The 27,031-nt window shown below is 35.4% G+C and overlaps 1 protein-coding gene across 1 annotated transcript in view; it reads right to left on the bottom strand.

Moving 5' to 3' along the window:
• Nucleotides 1-2,073: 2,073 nt before the first annotated feature.
• Nucleotides 2,074-27,031, bottom strand: part of LOC128017915 (complement C3-like) — a 30,165-nt gene continuing 5,207 nt past the window's right edge. The window contains exons 5-41 of the mRNA XM_052603408.1: nucleotides 26,203-26,291; nucleotides 25,231-25,313; nucleotides 25,043-25,130; nucleotides 24,800-24,905; nucleotides 24,356-24,476; nucleotides 24,137-24,252; nucleotides 23,879-24,025; nucleotides 23,530-23,733; nucleotides 23,228-23,419; nucleotides 22,993-23,148; nucleotides 22,753-22,882; nucleotides 22,557-22,628; nucleotides 14,607-14,801; nucleotides 14,265-14,379; nucleotides 14,092-14,183; nucleotides 13,741-13,880; nucleotides 13,398-13,607; nucleotides 13,040-13,097; nucleotides 12,624-12,710; nucleotides 12,338-12,541; nucleotides 12,170-12,245; nucleotides 11,924-12,083; nucleotides 10,325-10,420; nucleotides 10,008-10,158; nucleotides 9,411-9,574; nucleotides 9,103-9,261; nucleotides 7,460-7,519; nucleotides 7,269-7,359; nucleotides 6,714-6,762; nucleotides 6,279-6,369; nucleotides 5,424-5,513; nucleotides 4,179-4,284; nucleotides 3,588-3,677; nucleotides 3,400-3,480; nucleotides 3,201-3,284; nucleotides 2,774-2,909; nucleotides 2,074-2,490 (exon numbers count right to left, since the gene is read on the bottom strand). Of these exons, the coding sequence (XP_052459368.1) occupies nucleotides 2,352-2,490; nucleotides 2,774-2,909; nucleotides 3,201-3,284; nucleotides 3,400-3,480; nucleotides 3,588-3,677; nucleotides 4,179-4,284; nucleotides 5,424-5,513; nucleotides 6,279-6,369; nucleotides 6,714-6,762; nucleotides 7,269-7,359; nucleotides 7,460-7,519; nucleotides 9,103-9,261; nucleotides 9,411-9,574; nucleotides 10,008-10,158; nucleotides 10,325-10,420; nucleotides 11,924-12,083; nucleotides 12,170-12,245; nucleotides 12,338-12,541; nucleotides 12,624-12,710; nucleotides 13,040-13,097; nucleotides 13,398-13,607; nucleotides 13,741-13,880; nucleotides 14,092-14,183; nucleotides 14,265-14,379; nucleotides 14,607-14,801; nucleotides 22,557-22,628; nucleotides 22,753-22,882; nucleotides 22,993-23,148; nucleotides 23,228-23,419; nucleotides 23,530-23,733; nucleotides 23,879-24,025; nucleotides 24,137-24,252; nucleotides 24,356-24,476; nucleotides 24,800-24,905; nucleotides 25,043-25,130; nucleotides 25,231-25,313; nucleotides 26,203-26,291 (4,428 nt within the window). The 3' untranslated portion in view covers nucleotides 2,074-2,351. The remainder of the gene's footprint in view (nucleotides 2,491-2,773; nucleotides 2,910-3,200; nucleotides 3,285-3,399; nucleotides 3,481-3,587; nucleotides 3,678-4,178; nucleotides 4,285-5,423; nucleotides 5,514-6,278; nucleotides 6,370-6,713; nucleotides 6,763-7,268; nucleotides 7,360-7,459; nucleotides 7,520-9,102; nucleotides 9,262-9,410; nucleotides 9,575-10,007; nucleotides 10,159-10,324; nucleotides 10,421-11,923; nucleotides 12,084-12,169; nucleotides 12,246-12,337; nucleotides 12,542-12,623; nucleotides 12,711-13,039; nucleotides 13,098-13,397; nucleotides 13,608-13,740; nucleotides 13,881-14,091; nucleotides 14,184-14,264; nucleotides 14,380-14,606; nucleotides 14,802-22,556; nucleotides 22,629-22,752; nucleotides 22,883-22,992; nucleotides 23,149-23,227; nucleotides 23,420-23,529; nucleotides 23,734-23,878; nucleotides 24,026-24,136; nucleotides 24,253-24,355; nucleotides 24,477-24,799; nucleotides 24,906-25,042; nucleotides 25,131-25,230; nucleotides 25,314-26,202; nucleotides 26,292-27,031) is intronic.

The following is a 27,031-nucleotide window of genomic DNA, read 5'->3' on the forward strand; positions in this document are numbered from 1 at the left end:
GAGGGGATGTGGTCTAAAATGAAGCCTACTCTTTGTTTTAATAGTGCTAAATATACACAGGAAGTGATTTCATCAGACACTGACATTGGTGAAAATTATAGACTTGGGGGGGGTGGGGGGTGGGGGGTGGGGGGTGAAATGCTCGTTTTCAAACCGGAAGGAGTGTTTTTGGAACAGAAATACTCCTTCAAACGTACAACTTAATTTTTGAAACTTTGTCCATGTTTAGCATGGGAATCCAACTCTTTAACAGTGTAAAAAACTCAGTATGCATGAAATAGCATTTCACCCCCCGCTTTAAGTACAATTCCATGTAAATAAAAACATAAAAAGAATGAACACTGTTTCTCAAAAAACCTAGTTTCCCCATTCTTGTTCATTAGGTGTGAAGCAAAAAAAAAAAAAAAACTGGAATTGTTACAGTAGCCTGAAAATATGTAATCACAACATGTAAAAAAAAGAGTAAACAAAATAAGTTGACATATTCAATGCAGCCTAAAAGCAGAAACCTAACATTTAGAAACAGTGGCTTTAAAATTGGTCAAACAAGTACAGAAATCTGAACTCCAGAGCTTGTCTTTTAGACACACACCGATATCAAGAACCAGCATATGAATCTCTACAACGGTGACAATCAACAAAATGCTTAATGTTGCAATACATGCAAGACTCCCATAATGCACTGTAGTAAGAATAATCATTTTCACCACTGTTTTGGATCATATGATAAATGATCATGACTAAATTTCTAATCCCAAACTGCGTTTTTGTTTTGTTCCTTAATATTGAAACTTTATGGTGGCATTTATGTAATAAGATTTATCTCTTCTTTGTGAAAGTGACCTAAACTCACAAAACAAACAGACAGCAGTCTTCTTTAACAAATAAGACACAAATTATTTTATTTAAAATTATAAAGAAGAAACTTAAATCAAGATCACACAGTCACCAAAAGCATAAATTACCTATTAGATCAAGATTTGTATCAGCATTGCATAAATATTTGCTATAAAAACAATAATACAATTGCTTAGAAGCAAATTTATAGAAACTGCTTGAAGGCTCAAGAGCTTAACTGAAGCAAATACTCACCACAATTATGGTGGCACAGTTTTTTTTTACACTGTAAAACCCGATATGTAAACTTTACTCAAACCGTTTGAGTAAACAGATTGCCTTGATTTAAACCATGTAAGTTTTAAAACTTTGCATTCAAGTAATTAAGTGATTAACTAAGTGCTGATTGAGAATTAGTGATGAACAGCTGCTGTTAACAAACAGAATCACTGAAGAAAAGAGAAACACAAGAACTACTACAACTGACTTCAGACACAGACTTAGATGAAATCAACTGAAATAAAATACATGAAATCTCTCAAGATCTGATGAAACAACCCCACAAACAGCATCACCAGCTCCACTTATTAATAACCAGACTGACTTTATTTCTGTCAGACGTCTACAGAAGATCTTATTGAGAATGAACTAAGGTTTAGATGTTGATTTATTGTTTCATTTGAAGTAACCATGTTAGAGATCAGTGTCTGCTTTAGTTGGGCTCTTGACCCTTGATTTCTGTCTTAGTCTTTTCTCTGGCTGTTATAACCGTGTGTTTCTAAAACACATTTGTTATAACTCAAAAGCGTAGTAGTAGTAGTAGTAGTAGTAGTAATAAAACAAACAAACAAGATCCTGTTATTTAAAGTTTATGTGATTGGTTTTCATCAAAGTTATGAAAAAAATATAAATGGGAATTTGTCATGTAATAAAATTACATAAATCTTAAATTTGGGCTGAAATATTTCTGTGAGTGCAGTCTGATGTGCTGTGCTTTGCTGTGCACATTTCTTTCCAAGAAGAAGGATGCTATATCGCTTACATTTATTTGATTTAAATTTTACATCCTACTGAACTTGAATTGTTGGGAAATTGATCTTGCACAACAAGGTTAATCTTGAAGTAAAAAGTTTTTAATCAATTATAAAAAATTACATTTCTGCATCAGTAATAAATCAGTACCTTATAAAAGTTTGTTGTTTTGGATAGTGAATAAGGCGATGATCAGAACAGATGATCTTGCTTGACCATATTTATTAGGGATATTTGCTTATACATGCATGTTTCACAACACTGCTTTTGAAATGGTGGTGTGTAAACAAGTCATGCTTAGGTATACACTAATTAATCGCTGAATAACAGGATAATTACTAAAACAGCAACAGTCAAAATGAACACATAACTCATGTTTTACATACATTTAAAGTTGAAAACGAAGCGACAGGATTTTTTAGTTTTATAATATTTCATTTTGTCAATGAGCATCTCAAAGCAATAGTCTGGCATTTGACTAATTAGTTGCAGCCAAAGCGCAGATCCTGCTGGAGACTCAACATGCCGTTGTACTTTTCTCTGAGTTCAGTGCTAGTCTTGCTCTGCTCAAAACTGGGCCAAAACTCCAACCATGTCCTCTCACCCAAAGCATACTGACTGCTGAGGAGACATCAGAGGAAGTTTATGAGTCTTTCTACTTTAAAAAAATTGATTTAATGTCTTTGTAATTATTTTTTAGCAATTTCTCTGTGAAAAATGTTTCAAAGTTAATCCTTCACCATACCGGCATGTAAGCAGTAAATATATTTGTATTTTAAAGAAATGGTTTGTATACATTTGACCATTCAAAAAGTGTTTCATATTTCAAACTTTCTTATTAATATAGATGCATTTTCACAGATAAGGACACACACATTTTGGATCACAGGTCAAATGGACTTACATTCTGCCCTCTAGTTGGACATCGTCAGCCTGGCCCATGACCAGATAGCTTTCACCTTGCTTCAGATCCAAAGCTTCTTTGCAAGAGATCTGTAAAGAGAAGGAACGCTGCTTCCCCTCCACATCAACTTCTGGACCTAAACAAATTTGTTTATGACATGTGACATGATTGGATTTCTCCCCCTTCCTCGGAGGCACTGAGTTAGTACTGATACAACATAAAAATACAAATCACAAGTGTCTGATAAGATAAAGATCATTAAGACCAGACACGATTAACTTGTTTTGTGTGGATAAACATATACAAGTAATCAGCAGAACATCTGTAAACCACTTTACATCTGATTGCTGAAATGAGCAGAACATTCAATTGACAGGATTTACAATTGTTTTGCATAATGTGGTTGGAATGAGAAGATATACTGTACCTGTTTTGAGGGCAAGTTCAATCCTCATATCATAATTAACTGTTAAGGCATCCTCTTGTTCTTTCAAAACAACAGCTTTATAAACTGTAAAAAGGATTAGATTGGTATCTTACTGACTATAAGATATATATATATATATATATAGAAAACATTCTCACTTATTGAGCCAAAAGATGCACACACACATAAAATAAATTACCGTAATTTATTTTAGGTTCACAGGCTTTCTTATTACGGTGAGCATCAATAATATTCTCCTTCTTTTGAAGACTGCAGTTTTCTGTTTCAGCAAAAGAGAGAGAAATTAACCTGCTGTAGACTAACAGTATAACTTCATATGTCTTCTTTGCAGTTTTTCTGAATTATTTTTACAATTAAATATACTACCTTCGGCACACTGACAGACATCTTTCTGACAGATTTTCTGAAGAGCTCCTTCCTTCCGGGTTGGATGATAAAACTTCAAACAGCGATTTTCTAAACATGCAAGAATGACATCATATGTGTCACACAGCATTCATTCATTGAGCTGCAGCATCAGAGATATTAAAGTAGTCAGCCATGAAAATATTATTATCATAATTATAAGGAGTAAAATGTCAGTGGCTCACTTTTTTTTTACATTTTTCTGTGTATGTAAAAATAAAAAATTAGTTTAAATTACAATGAAATAATAATAATAATAATAATAATAATAATAAGTTGTATAATAATGATTCAGTAGACTTTTGGTTACACCAGCAACATTGCCATGGACACTACAATGTTCTGCATGTGTAACTGCATATGGATGCAGAAGTATAAACGAAGACCAATGCATATACTGTAGGTCAGACGCAGAAGTATAAATCAGTCTTTAGTCTTTGGATTTTTTTGTTTATAAATGAGTTTGCCCTGTCTCATTGTAAGTCAGTCTAAAACCACAAGTATGAATTATTAAAACCTCATTACACCTTTGCATTTACATCAGCTTCATACCTATAGAGTAGTATTCATATACAGTGACTGCTGCTGGTTGAAGGAAGCCTCCTTTCATTATTCTGTGCAGCCTGAATGAAATCCTGTCTTCCCTGGTATGAGAAATCTGCAGAGAATGGAAATGCAAACAGCAGATACCTTAAAGCAGGCATGTGGGAGGATTTTTTTAGAAGTAAAATTTTCAGTTGCATTTTTAGTAAAAAAAATAAATAAATGAAGGTTTAGAATAAAATTGCCTTGTGTTATTGCAGTGCAAAAATGACCCAATATCATTACCTTGCATCAAACTAGAGCAAAAACCTGTGCTACTACTTTGCATATAAATATAAAAATGTGTGTGTGTATATGTATGTTGAAGGCATTTTTGTGTATATATGTATATGCGTGTCTCTGTGTGTGTGTATATATGTGTGTGTGTGTGTGTGTGTGTGTGTGTGTGTGTGTTAATAGTGTATTCTAATCAACATGTTTATTGCTAATGCAGCAAAAATAGACAGCACAAACTTTACAAGTAATTTGGTGCACTGTATCTGGTTGCTATGCCAAATAGCTTATGAACTAGTGTTTTAAGTTTTTACATGAATTAAGTTTTTATACCAAAAACAATTTACAATTATGGTATTTCAGAAAGGTTTATGGAGCCATACATATACACATACATGAAAAAATTGTGTAAATTCGAACTATAATGTGATTATACAAATCTGAATATTATGTGTCATTTTACAGTTTAGAATTTTATTTTTTGAATTGTTTAGTTTAATTATTTGAATCATTTAATTATGTCTGTGCACACATAACAGATCAAAACATCAACAAATTTGACTAATTTCTAAAAGTCATCAATGGTATTAAATTAAGAGCCCTTTGGGAGCCTAAAGAGCAGGTTATTTTTGCTGAGCTGAGCCAAATGATCAGAATCCCTGAAAAGAGCTGGAATTCCCATCAGTAATGGCAACCTAATGGCAAATGTACTTGCTGCTGATCTATTTAATCATAAAACCACTTAAATTGTACATTGAGAGTTAGTCTGTATGTTTATGTCTATACAGAAATGCTAAAATGTATGTAAATGTTTGAATGACCAAATCAAGTGGCTAGCAGATATACTTCTGTTACCCAATAGACAATATTAATAGAATTCATGAAGTCATTTTCCAAATTAGCAAGCCTGATGGCCCTATTTTTAGACATTACAATACTTTAACATTAGTATTTTTTTTACTGTAAATCTGACACCGAGACCTTGTCTAGGTAGATGATGAGAGATCCTCGCTCTGAAAGCTGCTTGTTCATCTCAAATCTCTCAATCATCCGGTCACATCCAGTTGACAGCTACAAACACAGAAACCAAAAGTTAGTATTGAGGAGTTTGACAATGTGGCCACTGTGACTCTCATGGAAACAAGCAAAATGTATCACAGAAATGTCAGAATGAATAAAATGTATAAAAACAATATTGACGCAATCTCTTTTAATCTACACAAATGTTATGATTGCAATAGGTAGAAATTACTATATTATAATATAATTAGTTGTGACTGAAAGTTACTAGAAATACACCAGAAAGAGTCTGCTAATACCACACAGTTGTCACAGTTGGCATACAAAATGGGAAGTCATGGCCTAATGGTTAGAGGGTTGGACTCCCAATCGAAGGGTTGTGGGTTCTAGTCTCGGGCCGGACGGAATTGTGGGTGGGGATAGTGCATGAACAGCTCTCTCTCTACCTTCAATACCACGACTGAGGTGCCCTTGAGCAAGGCATCGAACCCCCAACTGCTCCCCGGGCGCCGCAGCATAAATGGCTGCCCACTGCTCCGGGTGTGTGCTCACAGTGTGTGTGTGTGTGTTCACTGCTCTGTGTGTGTGCATTTCGGATGGGTTAAATGCAGAGCACAAATTCTGAGTATGGGTCACCATACTTGGCTGAATGTCACTTCACTCACAAAGAGTCCATGTTTTTCCACCCTTTTGTAGTGAAAAAAAAAAGCAATTTGTTTGGACTAACACTATATGCAGACTGCGATTAAAAGCCCCTGAAGTTCATAATTTAATTTTGTCAAAAGCAAATGTGAAAAATGAAAATGTGATTCATACCGCCTTTAGATCATTCTCATCCACAACAAATCCTGTCAGCAGTGATACATCCAATATAGACATGGTGGCATCTCTGTCAGCAGACAGATATCTGTGGAGTCATCAAAGCAAATGTCAGCTTTCTATAGCACTACTGGTAACTCTAACTCTCCCTCCATGTGATTATACTGTGACAGGACAGGACAGAATATTTATATAACGTTGAAAAATAAAAAATAAATAAAAGAATACACTCTTATGAAACAGAATACAGGTCATCATAAAATACTATAATTCTTGCCAAAACCTTGGTCAAACTAAATAAATTAATTCATTTGATAATTTTCAAGGATTGTAGTAAGAAACCATTGTGTCAAACTGAAATGTGAAAGTTTTAACTTTGATGTTCAGTTGATTTGGGCAGAAATGTGATGAAAATGTCATGTATTTGCACACCTGGTATTGATAGCGAGTTTGTAACTCTCAATTGCTCCTTGATATGTTACTAAAAAAGAAAGAAAGACAATTTTCCTGTTATCTTCTGTATTTGTTAGTTGATTTTGATCCTTAATGTGCCAAATAAATAAATGTTAATGTACACAAGACTGTAATGGGCAATTATTACCAAACCTGTAAGGCATATTTCACAAAAAAATAAGCAAACTTTTGTTTGATCATATTTTGTTTTGCATCAAGAAAATGTAGCCAATTTTAGTATCATCAATATTATTTTCATGACAATTAAACATTGTTCTTTAAATGAAAATGATTACAACATTTAGTTCTGTAAGCAAAAGTCAACAAATAAATACAATTAGATAAATAATAATAATAATAATAATAATAATAATAATAATAATAATAATAATAATAATAATAATAATAATAAATGATGGCTTCATTTTCCTGACTCTAGTGACAGAGAAGCATGAAATTATTAGTAATAGTACATTTCTTCAATAAAAAAATATATATACTGTACTTATGATCAGCATTTTTTATAAATGTAACCTTTATTTTCCCTTTCAAAAGTCAAAGAAAGCTCAAAGTTCTTGCAGGTGCTTTTGCTTTCTTTTGGTTTTGCATAGTACTCAGTCACAACCTGCAGAGGACAAAACAGAAACACAGTATCTAATGTCTGATGTATTTATTTTTTTTGTGTCAGCATTTATCTCTGATTATTGCTTTCTTCTGTCACTCACAGTTACAGAGGCCTCTCCAGAACCCTTGGCACTGATTGTGATCTGCCTGTTAGGTTCAATCTGATAAAATAAAATAAAATAAATGCATACATACAATTATTCATCTTGATGAACAATGTTAAATGTTACTGCTCAATATTAGAGTTAAAATACAAGATTCTTCTTAAATAAATATGACTGCAGTGTCTTCCTGTATTGATACTAAAGCTAGAATGTGTAACATAAATTAATTTATAAATAGAGGATTTGGTTTAAACATTTCTGTTGCCCTGCTAAAATTTGCCCTGCTAAAACCCAATATTTTAGATAACAGTGAAATAAAGTCATAATCACATGTAAAAGAATATGGTATAGTCTTTACTATAAAAAATCTGTATAGTTTGATCTATGTTTAATTCCTTGTTTTATTAAAGGGTTAGTTCAGCCAAAAAGGACAATTATGTCATTTATGACTCACCCTCATGTCGTTCCAAATCCGTAAGACCTCCGTTCATCTTCGGAACACAGTTTAAGTTAACCGGATTTTCTTGAACCAGTTCACCAAATCAAACTGAATCGTTTTAAACGGTTCGCGTCTCGAATACGCATTAAAACAAACCAATATCCCGGAGTAATTAATTAACTCAAACAGTACACTGACTGAACTGCTGTGAAGAGAGAACTGAAGATGAACACCGAGCCGAGCCAGATAACAAACAAAAGATTGACTCATTCTTGAGTGATAAAAATCTTACGTCAATACGTCAAGCGCAAAAGAACCATTGAACCGTTTTATTGAATCGAACTGTCTGAAAGAACCGGTTCGTGGAAAAGAACCAAATATCCCATCACTACTGGTGATCCAAAAACCGATGCAACCGGTCCTTGACTCGAGAATGAGTCAATCGTTCATTCGTTATCTGGCTCGGCTCGGTGTTCATCTTCAGTTCTCTCTTCACATCAGTTCAGTCAGTGTACTGTTTGAGTAAATGAATTACTCCGGGATATTGGTTTGTTTGAACTCAGAGGGAGTGTCAGCAACATTAAAAAAGTTAACAGCTTAAGTTATTTGTGGATTAAAGCTTATTGGAGACGATTTGGTGAACTGGTTCAAGAAGATCCGGTTACATCGAGTGATTCATTCGCGAACCGTTTATCACTACACTGCAGTGAACGCGCTCACAACAGACACGGAAGAGAAGACAATGCTGAATAAAGTTGTAGTTTTGTCGTAGTTTTTCCAAAATGCATTTTCGATGCTTCAACAAATTCTAACGGACCCTCTGATTTCACATGGACTACTTTGATGATGTTTGTCTTACCTTTCTGCGCATGGACAGTATATCGGACTAAATCTAAAATATCTTAAACTGTGTTCTGAAGATGAATGGGGGTCTCACGGGTTTGGAACGACATGAGAGTGAGTCATTAATGAAATAATTTTCCTTTTTGGGTGAACTATCCCTTTAACATTAATGCCAGACAGCAGCAGGTATGTTAGACTGCTCTGACTTTAAGACCTAACACACCAAGACACTAAATGGTAATTTATATCTGACTATATGAAATACATGGGGATTGATTCATATTATTAACAAACCTTTTGATGACATTAAAAAGGTTAAACCTATGTTTTCCCGTGTCGCCTTTTAGTACAAACTCACCTTTTCTGTTTGTGTGAGATGAGAGTTTTCTTTGTCGAAGTTCCACACAATCGGCTGCTGGGTGCCTTCCACTCGGATTGTCATTTCTAGGTCTAACAGTTTTATGTCTTTCACTTGAATCCTGTACTCAGCTACAGCCTGGAACACCATGATGGTGGCCTGGAATGGACGAAACAAGCTTGAACTGTTTCTCATGCGTAGGCTTCACTTTTTTGGTCTTAAATTGTTTATGGTCTCTTCTTATATGTTGCATAGTAAACCTGTGGACAGATTTGCAATGCGGATGTGCTTGTTGGATGTACACAAACCTGAGTCGTGCCATATCCTCCACTGGACTGTCTCTGGTTGTTGAGCCAGTTTACAATGGGAGCTGCATTTTGGAAGTCTTGAGCTTTTACGAGGGCCAGAAGCGCATAAGCCGAAGCCTCTAAAGTAAAGCTACTGCTTCCAGGGACAGGCCATTGACTTCCATCTGTATGGAATTAATTCAGTTTAATTTTATTTGCATAGCAATTTTTACCATACAGATTCAATACAGATTGAAAAGCATCTTTGCTTTTGGTTTATGTAAAACAGATGAGGAAAAATAATTAGATTCTATACTTGTTGACTTTTAGTTTTAGATTGTGTTGACTTGTTCATGACAATCATCAGGCATTTCCTTATGAGCTTTTCTTTGCTTTTGAATGAATTGTAATGTACATGTAATGTTGTCATGCATCTTTCTTAATTATTTAGTACCTAAATACCTAGGCAGGTAAAACAAGAAATGTTAATGCTGTCTGAAATAGGTGTTACATAGAGACTTGAACATTAAAGCACAAGTAAACAGAAAAAGCACACTTTTTCTGAACAGGTTAATTTAACTCTTCACATGAATTCAAAAGAGATGGCTGTAGCTTTACCTGCAGATGCTTTTCTCAGCAGGGCTTGTTTGTCAAGTGCCTTTCCATTGGCAAGAGCATAAGATGCCATGGCGACTGCATAAGGATTTGTCAGACTATGTAACTGAGATTTGAGGTACATAATGGCTTTAGATATGCTACTGTCAAGACTCTAAAAAGGAATAAAAACAACAAAAAAGAGTAAATTTAAGAAAATGAATTATATTGAGTGGCATAAAAAAGAACAATAATAATCTTTATTTATTTATTTTTAATTAAGCTAGAAACATTAGCTTTTTCAAGGATTGCATATTAACTCAAAGCCTTGCGGGACTCACTGAGATTTGGCCGGCACAAATGCCCCTCCCCTCCTGCAGGGCAATGAGCACAAAAGCCGTCATGGATGCTTGCGAGTCCCCCCCACGTACGTTCCCCTGTGCACAGTGATGACATAGTGATATCAGAAATATTTAAAGCTACAAGTAAATTTGTGATCACATTTACCAAAAATGTTGTTGTTGAAGTCATTCATTTCAATGGGTACAGGAGCAATATTGAATTCTACCAGGTAAACTTCCAGCAAAGAAAAAAAGTCCCTATATGTGAATTGCCAGCAAGGACTTCTAACAAGCTTTCTGGATGATATTTGGCAGTTACTTCTGTGTAGGTGAAGACTCAAACTTAACAGCAAAGCAAAACAGAAGAGCCACAGAGGATGAGTGCCATCTATCTCTGCCTCAGTGCAACACAATATTTCAATATCATAGAATTATCCAGAAAAAGAGGTTGCTTGGAAAACAGTTACTTAGGTTTGGCCTGTTTGCAAGCTGGTAGAATAGCTTTGAATGTTTATTTTGTCATAATTATTACCTTTCATATTATTTTATCCCTTTCTTTCGCCTGCAGATGGTAAGTGTGATCACATATCAGGTTCATTTTTGAAATAGTGAAATGTGAAATGAATACTTGCAGGTAAAGCTGCTCTGGTATATATTTTTTTAATGATGAAATGATTTATTCTTTTTCTGTTTAATCTGCTCAGAAAATCCTAATTCTCTCTAAATCGAACAGCGGGACTATTTGACCATTGGCAATAGCAGTTTGAATTTTTTCTTTTTTTTTTTTTTTGGTAGGTTTAAAGCTGCAGTAGGTAACTTTTGTACAAATATATATTTTTTTACATATTTGTTAAACCTGTCATTATGTCCTGACAGTAGAATATAAGACAAATAATTTGTGAAAAAAAATCAAGCTCCTCCCAGTGCTCCTATTGCCATTTGCAGTTACAGACCGCTCCCGGTAAGAAACAACCAATCAGAGCTGCGGTCCGTAACTTTTTTTGTGTTCAAAATGTAGAAAAATGGATATAATAAGCGAGTACACCATGAATCCATTTTCCAAACCGTGTCTTTAGCTTGTCCTGAATCACTGGGGTGCACCTATAATAAGTGTTTATAATCGGACTATTTTAGATTGCTTCAGGGGTACCGCGGCGGAGTAACCCAGTACCTTTGTGATTCTTCATAGACATAAACAGAGGGAAAGAGTTCCGGCTACAATGTTCTTCCGCAAGACGCAAGCAGTTCTGTTTATTAACCACTAATAAGCGTCAAAAGTTACCGACTGCAGCTTTAATTTTTGCCCCATAAAGAGATATACTGCAAGAGTAGCTCTTCAAAGTTGCTTCATCAAAATGCCATGGTGCTGTGAAATGTATAGTAAATATCTAGAATTTTAGTTTGTAGACTTGAAGAAATGTCAAGAGTTGTACAGACTCATTTTTGGCACTTTTGAAGTATGACTTTATTTTTTCCATTAGTGCTCTAGTTAAGAAAGAAAGTAATTTAGGTTAAGGTCAGAAGTTTAAAGATCATAGTTTTTTTTTTTTTTTTTTTTTTGGTGAAGTGTTCCTTTAGTTTGAAAGAGGTCTCACTCACAGTCATCTCTCCATGAATCACAGGGGCATCTTCTCTGAAAACGCCATCAGGTAACTGCTTGTTCAGTATGAGCCACTTGAGAGCAGAGCAGATCACATTCTGGTCTATGCTTGCAATGTTACTGGCCATGGCAAATACTTTAGCAACATATGCTGTCAACCTTTAGGAGAAAAAAATACTGAGTCTTGATTCCTGATTAACAGTTCTTACTGACCAAGCAGAACTATGGATAAATGTATTATTTACCAGGTGCTGCTTGGATGAGTAATCCATGCACCATAGGATCCATCACTTTTACGATATGCCAACTGTTGATTGTAACCTGTTCATCAACACATGTCCAACAAAGATGGACATTCTCTATGAAACAAAAGCATTGGAGCAGAATAGTTGACTTTGCAGTGATTAGTTTACCTCTCGTGATATACAGAACAGCTGTCTGCCTAAGGCCAGCGCCCACGGTGTGCCACTGATTGGTTTTGTCCAAGTAATACGTTGCAATGACGGGCAACGTTAGGCCAATCATGTTCTGCTCCCCACAGCCACCAGGCTGGATAATCAAGGAACCCATGCCCTGGCCGCTAATAGCCTTTTCTATTGTTATACTGATTGTATCTCCTGTGGACAAGAGATTGACATACTTGTAAAAACAAGGCCTATTTTTATTTTACAATCTTACAGCAGATGTTAGAAGAGTCACCTATTGCTGATATATATGTTTTTGCAGGAGTGTTGGGCGCCTGGTCCCTCAGTATAAGGCTCTTGATTACCTCCACATGTTCACCACCTGTTCCAGAAACACAAGAACTATGCAATCATACTTCACTCTCATTTGTGCATGGAGGACATGAATTTTGATGACTGGTGTGGCTTTTATTTAGTATCTGACCAAGGCTGGGAGGGCGCTGAGAACCACAGAGCTTATAACAGCTAAGGGGGTTTTAGGGGGCTCCTAATTTGGATAGTCAATCCAAAAATAAATTATGTCGTAATTAAAGTCATGCAGTTCTTGAACAAGAAGATCAGTAAATGATGACAGAATCTTAAATTTGGGGTGGACTATCCCTTGAAAAGAGAATTTATTTGTGTGTATATGTTTTAGTGGAATCCCCTTACCTTTCTTTGAAGGACTGAATTGTAGATTTTCATTAAGTTTGGTCAAAACGCCTTCAGACTAAAGAAATTAAAATAAGCATGAGTGAGTGAAAGAGACAGAGACAGAGAGAGAGAGAGACACACACAGAGAGAGAGAGAGAGAAAAAAAGGTGTGTGCCATATAGTTCAGATTCATGTGTAGATTCTTAGAAATCAGCAAGGTGGCAGAGACTCAACTGATGTCTTTAAACATAGAGGAAAGCTGTGATGAATGTATGCCACTTCATTTCTTTATGTAATCTGTTGGGTTCTGTTCACATTATGCTAAAGCTACATTGAATTGTCTTGCTATTCGATTACGAAGGTTTAATTTTCGTACCACCACCAGGAGATCTTTCTTCACGCCATCACTCCAACCTCCTGCAGCAGCTGCCTTCACTTCAATGGCATGGCGTCCGAAAGCTAACGGGACGATGACAAATGGTACAGAGTATGATGATTTAGCATTTACTGTCACAATGGTTTGGAACTTTACTCTCTTGCTAGCCGGGCTGCAGATGTTTTTGGTTTCCATCAGCTCCACACGTACCTACAAGAAGAAATGAAAATCACATATTCCATATGAAGAGAGGAAGGCTGATAGTGGCCAAATCATATTCTGTTGTTATGCTGAGGGCCTGTCCAGTAAGGTCTGCCATGGTTAATCATTCTTCCAACCTGACCTTTACTTGTTTGTCGTTCAAGTTGTGGATAATGGCCTTGATTTCAATTTGCTCGTTGCGCACGGCTGAATATGGAAGCTTAAGGTCAATAAAGAATTTCTTCACCACTGTCATCTCCTGGACATCTGCCACACAAATACCTTTGTAGAGAAAAAAACACAGCAACTTCTTATAGAAAGCATGTACTGCATGCCTAGAATATTGTTATTCCAGTGAGACTGAACAGAACAGTAACGCAATTAAATTATTGTCTATGTTACACAACAGCATGTCAGAAATTCAATACACAAGATTGGAAATGGCTTTAACTATTCCTTTAATATGAATTTTGTTTACAACAAGACTCTGTACCATGAGTACTGGACAGGCTGATGGCTGTGATCTCCCAGGTAGTTATGGAGTCTTTCAGCTTGAGTCCATCCCTGGGTAAGGTGGTGGTTTGACTAAAAGAGAGATCATCTTTTAATAAAACAGGAACAATGGCGGCTGAGCACTGACTGTTGGAAACTCAAAGTCAAACTCACCACTGGCGGTTCATTGACGAACATTTGGGCAGCGCCACTTCCTCCCAAAGCCAACTTTCAGGGAACAGCGTGCGTGTCACAATGTCATCAGAGTTCACAAATTCCTCGCTTTCACCTGGGGGTGAAATGAGTGGTTGAGTTACTTACACAAAACAGAACTGACTATTTTTTACAAAGTATTTTCCAACTGAAACCATCTCTGCAATTGTAACCAAAACTTGTAACATCTCTGGGGTAAATTATCCTGCTCCAGACACACCTGAAGCACAATCTGACTCCAAGCACATTTGCAAGCGAGATTTCCAATTGAAATTTGTAAACTATTACTGAGAATGCTCTTACTGCGGGCTAGAAATGTTTCTTCATCTGGATTTTCGAGATGGGCGGTCATCTCAGTGCAGCAGTGCAGGAAAGCCTTAATGCACTTCTCTCCATCCTGAATAAATTGTGTCCGATACTGACAGGTGTATGTCAAATCATCCAATTTCTTCAGTCCATCCACACAGCAGTCTCTCTCTAAGCCAGAGTATTTGCTCACTGGAGGTAGATCACAAGAGAGAGAGAGAGAGAGAGAGAGAGAGAGAGACAGAGAGGATAAGACTAGAATAGAGCTTTGTAAAGCTACAGTAGATGTAACAATAAACCTTTTGAAAAAAAAACAAATCTAAGATTACAGAAAATGTGGTTAGTCTGAATTGTCATTGCTTGGTGGAGAGTAGGGATGCACCAATATCATTTCTGTTACGAATCCAAAATTCTGAGTATCAGTTGATAATGATACTGGTCCTTTGTTTCTTGATCACTAAAGAATATCTATATTTTGATCACTCTTTCACGTGTTAACACAATATTTAATTATAAAGGAAAACAGATATTATAAACTAGAAGATGTGAACAAATAGATATCACAGGTGCTGGTCATATAATTAGAATCATAAAGTTGATTTATTTCACTAATTCCATTCAAAAGGTGAAACCTGTATATTATATTAATTCATTAGACACAGACTGACATATTCAAATGTTTATTTATTTTAATGTTGATGTTTATAACTGACAGCTAAGGAAAATCCCAAATTCAGTATCTCAGAAAATTAGAATATTGTGAAAAGGTTAAATACTGAAGACAACTGGTGCCACACTGTAATTAGCTAACAGACAGCATCAGAAGCGTCTCGCTTCAAAAAGGAAGTGGTCCAAAGTTATGTTCTCTGATGAAAGTAAATTTTGCATTTCCTTTGGAAATCAGGGTCCCAGAGTTTGGAGGAACAGAGGAGAGGCACACAATCCATGTTGCTTGAGGTCCAGTGCAAAGTTTCCACACTCCGTGATGGTTTGCGGTGCCATGTCGTCTGCTGGTGTTGGTCCACTGTGTTTTCGGAGGTCAAAGGTCAACACAGCCATATACCAGGAAGGTTTTGAGCACTTCATGCTTCCTGCTGCTGACCAACTTTACGGAGATGCAGATTTCATTTTCCAACAGGACTTGGCACTTGGACACAGTGCCAAAGCTACCAGTACCTGGTTTAAGGACAATGGTATTCCTGTGCTTAATTGGCCAGCAAACTCGCCTGACCTTAACCCCATAGAAAATATATGGTGTATTGTGAAGAGGAAGATACGATATGTCAGACCCAACAATGCAGAAGAGATGAAGGCCACTATCAGAGCAACCTGGTCTCTCATAACACCTGAGCAGTGCCACAAACTGATCGACTCCATGCCACACCGCATTGCTGCAGGAATTCAGGCAAAAGGAGCACCAACTGAGTTCTTTTCATTTTCATACTTTTAAGCTGGCAAATATTTCTAAAAATCCTTTCTTTGTATTGGCCTTATGTTATATTGTAATTTTTTTGTGATACTGAATTCGGGATTTTCCTTAGTTCTCATTAATAATCATCAAAATTAAAAGAAATACATATTTGAAATATATCAGTGCAATGAATAAATATAATATACAAGTTTCACTTTTTGAATGGAATTAGTGAAATAAATAAACTTTTTGATGATATTCTAATTCTAATTCTATTCTAATTCTATTGATATTCTAATTATATGACCAGCATAAATATTGTTCATGTTAACATAATGTTTATAAATGAAATCTTATTGTAAAGTGTTACTAAAATTATATATACATATATATATATATATATATATATATATATATATATATATATATATATATATATATACATATATATATATATATATATATATATATATATATATATATATATATATATACACTGTAAAAAATTTTGCCGTTAAATAACAGTAATTTTCTGGCAGCAGGGGCGCCAGTAAAGTACTGTTAATTTACAGCTCTTAACCATTAATTTACCACTCTTATTTTTTAACAGTATTTTACCGTAAATTCTACCATGGAAATTAACTCCACTCCCACTGCTTCAAACAGTTCGAGTTTTTAAACTAGCATTCCCACGATGTTAGTACTATGTCCACTGAGAAGGAATATTTCTTACACTTAATGTGCAGTAATAAAGTAACTAAATACATGACTTTTACTCAAATCACTGCAGCTCATTGTCAGCTGTATTACACATGTATGTGCTGAAGTACTTAACACAGAGATCACCACTGTATCAGCGACTCCACATTTACTGCCTTTATATAAAGCAGCAGAAAATCAGAATTTGTGGCTCATCATTGACTGAAGCACCGGCTCTACTCTCCAGCACAATGGTGAACAACAAAACTACATTAAACTAAACGATTTCTCTTGTGCAAACACACATTAATACAGTCGAGTTCAGTATTTACTCTCATTATCAGTGTATGACTTTGCCTAATTTTTTTTCTATGGATGTTCACAAATATCTTAGTTAAATTAACTTTTTTTTCATTTGGTAAATCTGACGTTTACATTTTACAGTATATTACTGTTTTTCCTTGACTTGACGGCAAAAAACTGTAGAAAAACACTTTTTTTTGCTGGCAACCATTAATTTACGGCAAAAAAAACAGTCGAAAAACAGTTATTTACTGGCAGCAGGGGTGCCAGTAAATAACTGTTTTTCTACAGTTTGTTTCCTGTAAATTAATTACAGTTTATTACTGTTAAATTATGTTTCATTCTGTTTTTTCTTCATCTTAAATCTTTAACCCTTTAAACCCCACAAGAAAAGCCTCAGTTTTACATGAACACTTATAATGTGTGCACACTACAGAGTGTTAGAGTAACACTGAATCAGTGAAGTTAATGAGATAATTATGTGATTAATTGATGATTGAGCATTAGTGATAAACACCTGCAGAATCACTGAAGGAAAGAGAAACACAAGATCTACAAATGACTTCAGCCACAGCCTTAGATGAAATCAACTGAATAAAAGAATACATCAAATCTCTCAAGATCTGATTAAACAACTACTAAAACAGCTTCACCAGATTCACATTACTAACCAGACTTTATTTCTGTCAGATGTCTACAGAAGAACTTATGGAGAGTTAAATAGGTTTAGGTGTTTTTTCACTACCATGATGGAGATCAGTGTTTACCTTAGTTGGGCTCTTGAACGTGACTTTTCATCAACTAAGTTTTTATTTTTTTATTTTTTCATGCTGTAACAATGCGCCTTTGGAACCTGTTATAGCAAAACAAAAGTACACAGAAGAAAAAAAATCTGATATTGTTGTTTATAGATTGACAAGAACAAATACTATTATTTCTGATCGAATAATTGATACTACAGCATGAGAAGGAACACTGCTGAGCCATAAGTTATGAAAGACTGTTAAGAAAATGTCACTCATAATAATAAAAAAAAAAAATCTTTGCTGAAATTTAGACAGAAATATCAAGAATCAGCGTATGAATCACAACAATGGTGACAATCCACAAAATAAATGAACAGATCAGCTCTGAACATCACAACACATGCTACTAAAACTTAAAACAAATGCAAAATTATAAGCACATAAGAATTCAAGAAAATAAGTGAACAATTCAGGGGCATAATTTATTCATGCCGCAATGCATGCTGGGAATCATGGATGAGTTTTATCCTGTGCTGGTACCCAGCATGCATTGCATCATGAACTTTTTCATTGTCACCATTGTTGAGATTCATATGCTGATTGTTGATTTCTCTCTTTGAGTGTTGTGGGGACTGCTGCCCGAAATACTTTTTAACTAAAACTAGTCGTTAAATCCATAAATCCTGGTTATCACACTACTTTTCAATCTTACCAAATTGAAGTGTCATTCACTCAAATATTTCAACACCAAATTAATATTTGATTATTATAGCAACACTTTAAGTCAGTCTAGTAGATCATGCCTGTTAGAAACAACTAGTGATGTGTCGTTCGTGAACGAATCGTTCTTTTTGAACGAATCTTTTAGGTGAACGAATCGTTCTCGTTCACGTAATCCACTGACTCATATTTCTCGTTCAGTGAAGTTCCTCCCTCCACAGCAGCGCGGCGCTATAAGCAGCGCATGCGCAGCTCAGTGAACCGGGTAACAACTGTTTCATCCTGTCAAAGAATTACTCAACCTCGAGCCAATAGCCTTCGAGTATGAGATGTGACAGAGTATGTGATTTGTTGAATGTAGTGAACGAATACGCCCTTCAATGAACGAGTTTCATATGAGTCTGAACTAGATCTAGAGATCTTATCGTTCGTGAACTAAATGACTGAACTGGTACCCATGTCGTTCGTGAATGAGTTGAATGAGCTGATACATATCGTTCGTGAATGAAATGACTGAACTGGCACTCATGTCGTTCGTGCACGAGTTGAATGATGCATCTCGTTCGTGAATGAAATGACTGACCTGATGGTCAGGGTATTTTCTGGCAAACCGTTTACCAATCACGTTTCTCAATTGGCAAAGCACATGTCGTTCGTGCATGAGTTGAATGATTTAGTAAATCTCGTTCGTGAATGAAATGACTGAACTGGCACACATGTCATTCGTGAACGAGTTGAATGAACGGATACATGTCGTTCGTGAATGAAATGAACTGGTACATAGCTTATCTCGTTCGTGAACGAAATGAATGAGAGTAAACCGGGTCAGTCTGCCATTTAGCATGTCAATCTCGCAAAAATGCAAAGCGCAGTTATAGGTACTGTACTGTGCACATACGCTTGTTTTGATATTTAGCAACTCCACGTTTAATCCACGATTGATGAATGTGAATATATAATATACAAACTGTCTGACCAAACAATTAAAATGCTATTTAGGCAAGAAAACCTTGTGCTTTGTTCATCTGAACAACTTAATTAGACTTTATATATTGAATGCGATTATACACACATTTTAATAAAGCCAGATCAGTTTTTGCAACAAGTGAATACGTTCGTTGACTTAAGACATAACAACATAATACACTTTTTTTTTGCCATCTGCTGGCTTATTTTGTGTAATACGAAGAAATGGTCACTGAACGAATCAGTGAACGATTCTGAACGAATCATTTTGGTGAACGAACTGAAAATGAACGAATCACTAGAAAGAATCATAATTTCCACCACTAGAAACAACCATAATCACTTGACTATCAAAATTAATACTGCTGTAACAGATGCATCATAAAGATACAAATACAGCAATAAAACAAAATGTAAAGTGCAAAAGTCAATGGTCAGGAGCCCAACTAAAGCAAACACTGATCTCCACAATGGTGATGTCAAACGAAACAGTAACATTATCATCTAAATCTCTTTAATTCTCAATAAGATCTTTTGATCTCTGTTCTCTGATCTGACAGAAATAAAGTCAGTCTGGTTAGTAATGTGTGAAGTTGGTGAAGCTGTTTGTTGATCGTTTAAATCTTCCGTTGATTTCATCTAAGGCTGTGGCTGAAGTCATTGTATTTCATGTGTTTGTCTTGTTATGTTTTTTTTTTTCTTCAGTGATTCTACTCATTAACAGCAGCTGTTGATCATTGTCTGAATTCACTCATTAGTGTTCATTCTCTCTGTCAGGTGGACTATATTAGTAAACTCATGCAGGGAATAGTGAATGAGGGTGTAGGGTGTGATTTGAAACACAGCCGCTGAGTGTCGACTTTGAACGTTGTTAATTTACGATATATAGCAGCAGGCTACTTCTCGAAAACGATGAATATTACCCAGAATGCACTGTTTTAATGAAAAACAGTATGTTACTGTCGAAATTTGGCCGTTTTTTTACAGCAATTTTTAACAGTGTATATATATTGTTCTGTGAATGTGATTTTAAGTCTAGACTCTAGATGATTTGGATTAACCCTTTAACTGCCATATCCTTTAAAACCTCACTGCCAGAGGGATCTTGTGAATGCACAAGATGTTGAGTGTATAATTTTATACAAATCTAAACATTTAGTGAAAACATTTAGTGAGGAAAAATATTAAGAGTGAGAGAAGTCTAATCAAATTTAGTGTTAATAAAAATGTATATAAAAACAAATACAAATTATTATTTGTAGTCTTATAAAATTCATTCATGTGAAAAAAAATTTAACACTTTCTATGTAGCCTTTATTTATAATACATTATAAGGGTGTTCTTAAGGCATTATAATGAATCCATAATGCATTATAAAAAAAAAAAAAAAAAAAAAAAAAAAAAAAAAACATTATAATATGTTGTATCCTCTCATGAATATTCATAAGAATAGTTTTAATATATTACAATATTTATTTATTTGTGGTTTTAGCTTTTAAGAGTATGGTACTTTATAACACAATGAAAACGTTACATCAACTTTTACAATGGATTATACTTAGCATAAACTTATAATGTATTATAAGTTTCATATCTTGCAATTTTTTTTCTGATGCTACTTTTCTTAATATGACACATTTGCTTCGAACTATTTTTTTTTGTAATATTAGTTTGATTGTTTTGATGGTACCCTTTAGACAGCTGTTGATAAGTAACTCTGCAATTACATATCAACTAGCGGTCATTAGAGTATTAATATGTCTGCAACTGTAAATATATGCTAACACTTTATAAACTGACTTAAAATTACTTTGCAAATACGTCAACTTATTCTACCATACTAGAGCCTACCATTCTACTCTACAAAACTCTAATGAGAGTTAGTTGGCATTTAGTTGCAAAGTTGCTTACAGTCGATTTATTAAAGGGGACAATCAAAATAAAATGTAACCATATAAAATATAGTTTTTTGTTTTGTTGGAGTATTAAGCTCATATCAATTAATTAACATTAGCTCCACAGGAAACACTCAACATCTAACCACTCTCAAGCTGTAGTAAGATACGCTGCAGATCTTAAATAAACAATGTCAAGATATGATACAGTCCATTATACTGAAAATGAAGTATATTTAATATGGTGTTCATTATTTGTTATAAATAATTATACTCTTAAATGTATAACCACAAATTCATAAGTATAATGATGTATTATAATATTTGTTATGGTTATTCATGAGTTGATATAATATATTGTACTTTTTTTTCATTATAATGCCTTAAGAGTAGCCTTATAATGTATTATACTGTACATACGGGCTTCATAGAAAGTGTTACCGATTAGTTTTTTTGCAGACATTTTAATAGTTGTTTCTTTTAAATGTATAGCACAACTTTTAATTGGGCAACAACTTATGATAGAAATGAGATAACCAGATGTATAGCACAAAAACAAGATGTGGATACCTGGTGTATTATACCGATGCATTCGTTTATTGAGTCACATTTTTAAATTCCTGTTGTGTTGCATGTGGATACTCTAGTGTTGTGATCTAACACTGCATAGCAAGTGCTGCATCATTCAGAAACAGCAACAAACCCAAGCAAACTAAATTCCTTGTGAGCAAAACCTTTATCAGGCTATGTTTAAGGTATCTGTCTGAAATGCTAAAAGTTGCAATGTTTTAACCATGAGGTCTAGAAAGTCATGAGGTCTCAAACTCATCCTAGAGCTTTCTTTGTATAATCCTTAAATTTTCGTCAAACCAACTGGATACAGTTCTGGTCAAATACTATCCAGATATTTCAGATATGCAAAAAAAAAATTATCTGTAATTCATCAGAGTGATGGTATATTGTCCATAGTGTTTAAATGCATTTTTGTTTACATAAAACAAATTAGGATGGTCTGAGATATGATGGGGTTCCAGTATTCAAAAAAAGTCTAAGAACCACTCCCTCAAGAATCCATGGGAAATCTGTGGTCTGCCCTTGGTGGTCAAAAGTTGGACACATTGCATCCTCATATCTCTAACTAATTTTTAGCTGACTCAGCTGATCAATTGATTGATGGATTGATTGAAACTGTTTGCATCTTTCTTACTTAGAGACTGCTGGAGATTTATTATGGTTGCTTCTCGTCTTTTTCTTCGTGATGAAGATTGGCATTCAGCATCTGGAAAAGAACAATGTCAATTTACTCAATTTAGATTAAGATTTACAAACATTCATTTACTGACAGGTTATTCAAGTCTGTACATGGATCTTTTTGAACATGTCTGTTTGAAAAATGGAAGTACTTGTTCTGATGCCAGTGCCTCCAGCAGAGCTGGACTCAAACAGCAGGCCGGCATCGCTGAAAACTTCCATACTGTCTTTTCCACTTCCTGCTGTGCAGCCAATGTCATGTGACTCAACAACATCCCAGATCTGTTGGGGCAATCACATAAATCAAGTAGAAAAAAGGCAATATGTTTAGGTAAGAAAATGTTACCTCTTTTCAGTTATAATTGAAAGATTCAATTTTCGGATCTACAAACCTTTGTTTGAGTTATTCTGTTATTGTTGTTCAGAACATAAACACCTTTATCCACAGCCACCAACCCAACTTTGGCCCCAGGATCTCCTGTTATTCTCAGGCCAAATTCTTGACCGGGGTCATAGACTTTCGCTGGATCGTGAACTTGCACTTTAAGCTGGGAGATCAAAGTAATTTGATAAAAAAATAACAAACTATAATTAATTCATAGTGTTGTGTCACAAGGGCTAAATTACCGTTCCCATGCACGTGTCCTTCACATCAACCCAGACTGAATCAGACACCACCTCAGACGAGCCCACATGGTAATAAGCCACAAAGCGGAAGGACGGCATCATGTCTTTGGTTACAGGCAGAGACAGAGCCATTAGAGATTGTCCTTGCCTCTTGAACCTGTCTGCTTGAACGATCTGACCTTTACTTAAGATCTGAAAATGAGGCAGATGGGAATATATTTACAACATCTAACAAAGGACATAAGAGCAGATTGTTTATTTAATAATGTCTCTTCTTGAATCATGATATGACTGTCACTCACCATGTAGGTGAAATCTTGATCTCTCACTCCTGGACTTCTCCCCAAGTTCAGACTGACTGTCATTGAATCACCAATCTGAAGCTCTGCAGCCCCGATGCCGATGTGAAGGTAGTTTTGTGAGCCACCTTTAGGAATGTAGGCCTGAGCCGTCATCTTTCTCACCGCCTGCTGATCATCACTTAATTGTGGATCTTTGGTCTTTGCCTGGAAAGAATAAATAAATTGTTTTCTGATGTGATGTGTACAATATGCTCTATTGATTATTTAACATCTGTTAACTGATCTATTGTCCACTAGATCACCAGTGAAACTGACTGAACACCAGTGCAGTTATGATGGCAGGTCTTACAGTGATCTCCAGTGATGAAGATCCTCCCGGAGTGTTGACAGTAACCTTTGAAATGCCATTGTCTCTTGTTTGACCTTTGACCCCTCCAGGATTGACCTCCACTTCCACATTCTCAGCAGGTGTCTGGTCAGGATTTGTTACATAGACCTTTATGCAAAACCAAACCATAAAATATAGAATGAAGAAAGTGTTGTTTAGAGCAAACAATAAATCCCAATATTCTCACTATGTTTTTTGCTTCTGGTCAATGTTTTATACCGAGATGTCGAAGGGCATCCCAGGTTTGAAGAAGTGTGGTGTTCTTCTGAAGTGGATGGTGTACGGTGATGTCACAATCTGAATGCCTTTCTTGTGTGCTTCCACCATTTCACTGCCTGAAACACAAGTACGATAATAATCAGAAAACATATGCAAGTTGCATGTTTTCAAGGCCCTTAAAATGTCGATCTTGTTCACCAGAATTTGTGTAATTCTTACCAGAATCAGTTAACACGCTTACTGTAACATACAGTGACTTGCCAACAAGCTGCATGATGTTTGGGAAAGTCTGTAGGATGTGATTTCTTCTCAGCACTGCCGTTCCACTTCCTTCCCTGATCTGATATTCAACACAGAACCAAAAGCTGTGTGATTGTTGGTGTATATGTCAACTTCTTCTCAACATATGGACAATCTCATTAGACTCATTATTCTTTGTGTGTGTGGTATAATGAACACATTGTGGGTTTAAGGTGCTTATAAGGGCCAAATTTGTATTTACCCTTCCATTTAATTATTATAATATATATATATATATATATATATATATATATATATATATATATATATATATATATATATATATATATATATATGGAGTAAATTTTCAGTCTGGTGTTTTTATGGATGTATGACATATGTGTATGTGTGTGTGTGTAGTACCTTCACTTTCTGTAAGGAGCCCGGTATACTTATTTTTCCTTTATCTTCAGTCACCACACCAAATACAACAAATCCATTACCATTGACTTTCTCTCCAAACAAATACCTTCAGGATACACACACTTATAAATACACTGATAGCTAATATATTACGAACATTTATTAAGAAATGCTGCTGTATCTATATTTGCTAGCTATTTTGTTAGAAACATGCATATTGCCATAATACAAAAAAGACTGTACTTGGCTTCAATATTGACTGTTAGACTGTCATCATTCACATAGAAGAAGGCTTTCTGTGGACTCAAAGAGATTGCGAAGCTGGGCAGGACTACAGGAAGAGAAGGAACAAGCTGAGTTAATATCAGGGGATTGCAGATGGGTTTATCTTTGTGAAATGTTGCTTCGCAACAGCTCGCAGAGAAACCTACCGTATTCTTTGACTTCAAACTCACTGGAGAAGTTCTTCTGTGGGCTGTTCTGGTGCCACGCCACAAGTTTCCACAGGCCTGGGCTATTTGGACACCAGGTCATTATTTGTCATTTTACAATCTTATTGAGAGATAACAGAAAATAAAACTGCAGTTCAATTCTCTGGACTCGCTAGGGCAATAATTATCAAAAAAAAAAAAAAAGTGGTGGACATTTACCCTTTGGGTAGCTATAATAGGGTCTTTTAGAAAAGGGGTATGTCCAAATATGCCAATAAAACTATAAAGCCTAAACAAAACTCAAATATAATGTAGTTTGTTAATATATAATATAATATAATATAATATAATATAATATAATATAATATAATATAATATATATTTTGACATGTGGGCAAGTATGGTGACCCATACTCAGAATTAGGGTTCTGCATTTATCCCATCCAAAGTGCACACACACAGCAGTGAACAGACACCCTGAGAAATGTGCAGCCATTTTTTTCTGCTGCACCCGGGGAGCAATTGGGGGTTCGGTGCCTTGCTCAAGGACACCTCAGTCAGGGTATTGAAGGTGGGAGAGAGTGCTGTACTTCTCCTACCAACAATCCCTGCCAGTACAATACTCGAACCCGCAACCTTTGAGTTAAGAGTCCAGCTCTCTAACAATAAGGCCATGACTGCCAATTATATTATATACATATTTTACATATTTTAATTCTAAAACAAACAAACACTTTTTTGTATGTGATTAAAATGAGTTCCTTCTAATAGTAAAATATGTTTGTTTAATTAAGACATTGAATATTTTTAATTGCAAAAGGACATTTAGAATAAAATGTCAAATACAAATCACAAAGATGGGATGATAATTTGTGCTGCATTTTTGGAAAGTGACTGAACCAAATTAGGTTTTAATTTTAAGTGTATCTATTCCATTTGAAGTATTCAAGCAGGTCATTCGCTCTTCCTCACCTGGCTGGATCCGTCAGGCTGAAGGTTCCTGACACCATTCCTCCACCGGGATAAACAGATTTGCTCTCAAGACTGATGCCATCAGGTGTCTGCAAACATTGAAGATGTTGAAACATTTATAAATACGCATTAAAACGCAAACACAAACAGCTAAACACATTCACAAGAGGTGCACATACTGTGGAGTACAAAAGTTTTCACAAAGAGACAAAAATCTGGCGCTTTGCAGTCTCATGTTTTGTACTTCACTGTACAGGTGCATCTCAATAAATTAGAATGTCATGGAAAAGTTCATTTATTTCAGTAATTCAACTCAAATTGTGAAACTTGTGCATTAAATACATTCAATGCACACAGACTGAAGTAGTTTAAGTCTTTGGTTCTTTTAATTGTGTTGATTTTGGCTCACATTTAACTATCATTAATTCACTATCTCAACAAATTAGTATATGGTGATATGCTAATCAGCTAATCAACTCAAAACATCTGCAAAGGTTTCCTGAGCCTTCAAAATGGTCTCTAAGTTTGGTTGATTGGACTAAACAATCATGGGGACGACTGCTGACAGTTGTCCAGAAGAAAATCATTGACACCCTTCACAAGGAGGGTAAGCTACAAACATTCATTGACAAAGAAGCTGGCTGTTCACAGAGTGCTGTATCCAAGCATGTTAACAGAAAGTTGCGTGGAAGAAAAAAGTCTGGAAGAAAAAGATGCACAGCCAACCGAGAGAACCAAAGCCTTATGAGGATTGTCAAGCAAAATTGATTCAAGTATTTGAGTGAACTTCACAAGGAATGGACTGAGGCTGGGGTCAAGGCATCCGGAA

The sequence above is a fragment of the Carassius gibelio genome, chromosome A1 (assembly GCF_023724105.1).
Source record: "Carassius gibelio isolate Cgi1373 ecotype wild population from Czech Republic chromosome A1, carGib1.2-hapl.c, whole genome shotgun sequence".
Lineage (NCBI taxonomy): Eukaryota > Metazoa > Chordata > Actinopteri > Cypriniformes > Cyprinidae > Carassius > Carassius gibelio.